The sequence below is a fragment of the Sinocyclocheilus rhinocerous genome, unplaced genomic scaffold (genome assembly GCF_001515625.1).
Source record: "Sinocyclocheilus rhinocerous isolate Xijiao unplaced genomic scaffold, SAMN03320098_v1.1 scaffold2053, whole genome shotgun sequence".
Taxonomy (NCBI): domain Eukaryota; kingdom Metazoa; phylum Chordata; class Actinopteri; order Cypriniformes; family Cyprinidae; genus Sinocyclocheilus; species Sinocyclocheilus rhinocerous.
This window is the reverse complement of record NW_015666532.1, coordinates 278,682-281,051: the sequence shown is the minus strand read 5'-3', so window position 1 is coordinate 281,051 and position 2,370 is coordinate 278,682. Positions and strand designations below refer to the sequence as shown.

The following is a 2,370-nucleotide window of genomic DNA, read 5'->3' as shown; positions in this document are numbered from 1 at the left end:
TAGTGTGAAAAATTTTTTGGACCTTTTTTGAAAACGCATGTTTTACTTGGGTCAAAAAAAAAAAAACTCCACACAACAATAACAGTAGGTTGAAAAATTATTTTCCAAACTTTGTGTGTGTGTGTGTGTGTACTCATGCTGTATGTATTTAAGGGGCATATAAAATATTCTAGCACTTTTTATTGATCATTACAATCAATTTTTGCCAACGTTTTTCAAAAATGTAATAAATCAGTATGAGCACAAACATTTCATTTAAGAACTTGGCATTTTAAACTAGACTTCTAGCAATGATTTCTCCTTTTCCTTCATCAGATATCCTTATTTGTAAGTGATTCATAAAAGTCTTGATAAAACAAATGGTAAGAGAAGCAGGCAGCGTAGGGCTACTTTAACAGGATAGACTAGTACAATACACAAACAATGCCAAAGATATATATTTTATTAGACTGGCGATTTCAGGATAATCGGAAGGTTATTTTATCCACCGGATCGCTTCACTGATCCGCTATATTCTGCAATAATCTGTAATGAGTTTCAAAAAGCATTTGATCTGATAGATAAATGCAACCGTCCACACCTCCTTATCGTCTGTCTCCTTGTCTCTGTTCGTTCAGCCGTTATTTGACATTTCACTCAATTTCTACTATTGTAGTGATTAGTGTTGCACCTGCCATTACGGCGCAACTGCAACATCAATGAGCATCTCCAATAAAGGACACATAACTTACCCTTAACGCGGAGAGGTCTATTTCATCCAGGCTCCGAGCCGGAGAATCGCTCGCCATATTAAAGACGAAAGAAAACCGGAATTACACGGAGAAACAAAGAAATGTTGTTGACTAGATCTCAGACAGCCGTCCGCTGATCTCCTACAGCAGCGCGTTCAAATCTCCTCTCGCTGATCACTCGTGCTTATTGTACAATCCGTCTTTTAACTGTGGATTCCACCGATGCTTTTACTAGACCTCAGTTAGATTTCACCCCGGCAAACAGAAACATCGTGCGTTCTGGGGACAGCATGCTTTTCAGTAGGAGCTACACATCTTTTGGGCTCTAACACTGTCGCTGAAATCTCAACGCCGCTTGTCTTGAGAGTAGCATCAATCAGATGTGTGGGAGTGGCTAAATGACGGGGCGGGGCCAGCGTCACTAGCACCGCCCATTTGTTTGGTTCCACTGTAGTTCATGCTGTTAGAAGAAACCTGCAAACATTCCTTTACAGGCTACACTTTCACTTCTATTGCCTTTCGTCATACTTAACTTTATGTTAAGGGAATACACTATAGCATAGCTTTTTATTCTGTGTTAGACTGCCCCTTTGTAGGGAGCTATCTTATGTGCTTCTTCTTGGGAACCCTTAAAAGGATTTAAAAGCATGTTTACCTGGCAGATCTGCTTGGCTGAGCGCCAAATCTAACTGACATTCCTTCAGGTACACCTCCAACACAACGGTACGGTTTCCGTGACGTGTAAATAAGGAGTGAATGAGATATAATCAGCAGTCTTAACAATAAAGACGATAACTTCCAAAATTATTTACCTCTGCATTTGATGTTTTCCAAGAACTGTACTGGTATACAACTCTGTGTTTTCCAGCATAAAAAGAGTTTTATATGAAATTTACATAAATAAATAAATAAAAATTTACTTGCAAAAAATATTAAACCATTACACTCCTAATATAGGTCAATTTCTCTCATTTTAATCTATTGTTGTTTCTCTTTAAAGGAATGCGCTTTAATCTCATCCCATTCATCTTCATCCAAACTACTTCAGTCTACCCTGTAATTCAGCTGAACGTTCATGCTTCCTTGGAAATTTGATCTAAATAATTGTTTAATCCACTTCTTAGGAACTCAGATTCCTTTAATTTTTTTTTTTTTTTTTTTTACTTCCTTCAACTTCCACTTCCTCATACGTTTTCTTTTTTGAATTTGCTTTCCTTTTTTGTTGCAGTAGGGTAACACACCTATCAAGAGAACAGTCACATTCATTCCTGGCTGAAATTAGAGGAGAGTGTCTGTCACTCAGATAAATCATCTGTTAAAACATATTTATCAAATGGTGAAGATCAAAATGTGTTTAGACTTGCATGTTGGTTTTAAGAGTGGCTAAACACCACTGATAAATTGTAAAAAGGAAATTATTTTCTCATATCATTATAGCGGGTATTAACAGTGTTGTCATTGTCTTTTAGTGATTAAACAACATTCTTAATGTATCGTGTATTACTTGAGAAGATCCCATAAAATACAAAGCTACACAGACAGAGCCTCAGTTTAGCTCCTCTGAAGTTTCGCTATATTCTGTATTAAAATTCCATAGATTCCTTTTATTACTGCCTATTTAAAACAGCTGCTCGGCAAC

At 37.0% G+C, this 2,370-nt stretch overlaps 1 protein-coding gene across 1 annotated transcript in view; it reads right to left on the bottom strand.

Annotated features, from left to right (window-relative positions):
- LOC107732509 (TRAF2 and NCK-interacting protein kinase-like) overlaps positions 1-1,091 on the bottom strand; it is an 89,753-nt gene extending 88,662 nt beyond the window's left edge. The window contains exon 1 of the mRNA XM_016543864.1: positions 732-1,091. Within this exon, the coding sequence (XP_016399350.1) occupies positions 732-788 (57 nt within the window). The 5' untranslated portion in view covers positions 789-1,091. The remainder of the gene's footprint in view (positions 1-731) is intronic.
- Between the last annotated feature and the right edge of the window lie 1,279 nt (positions 1,092-2,370).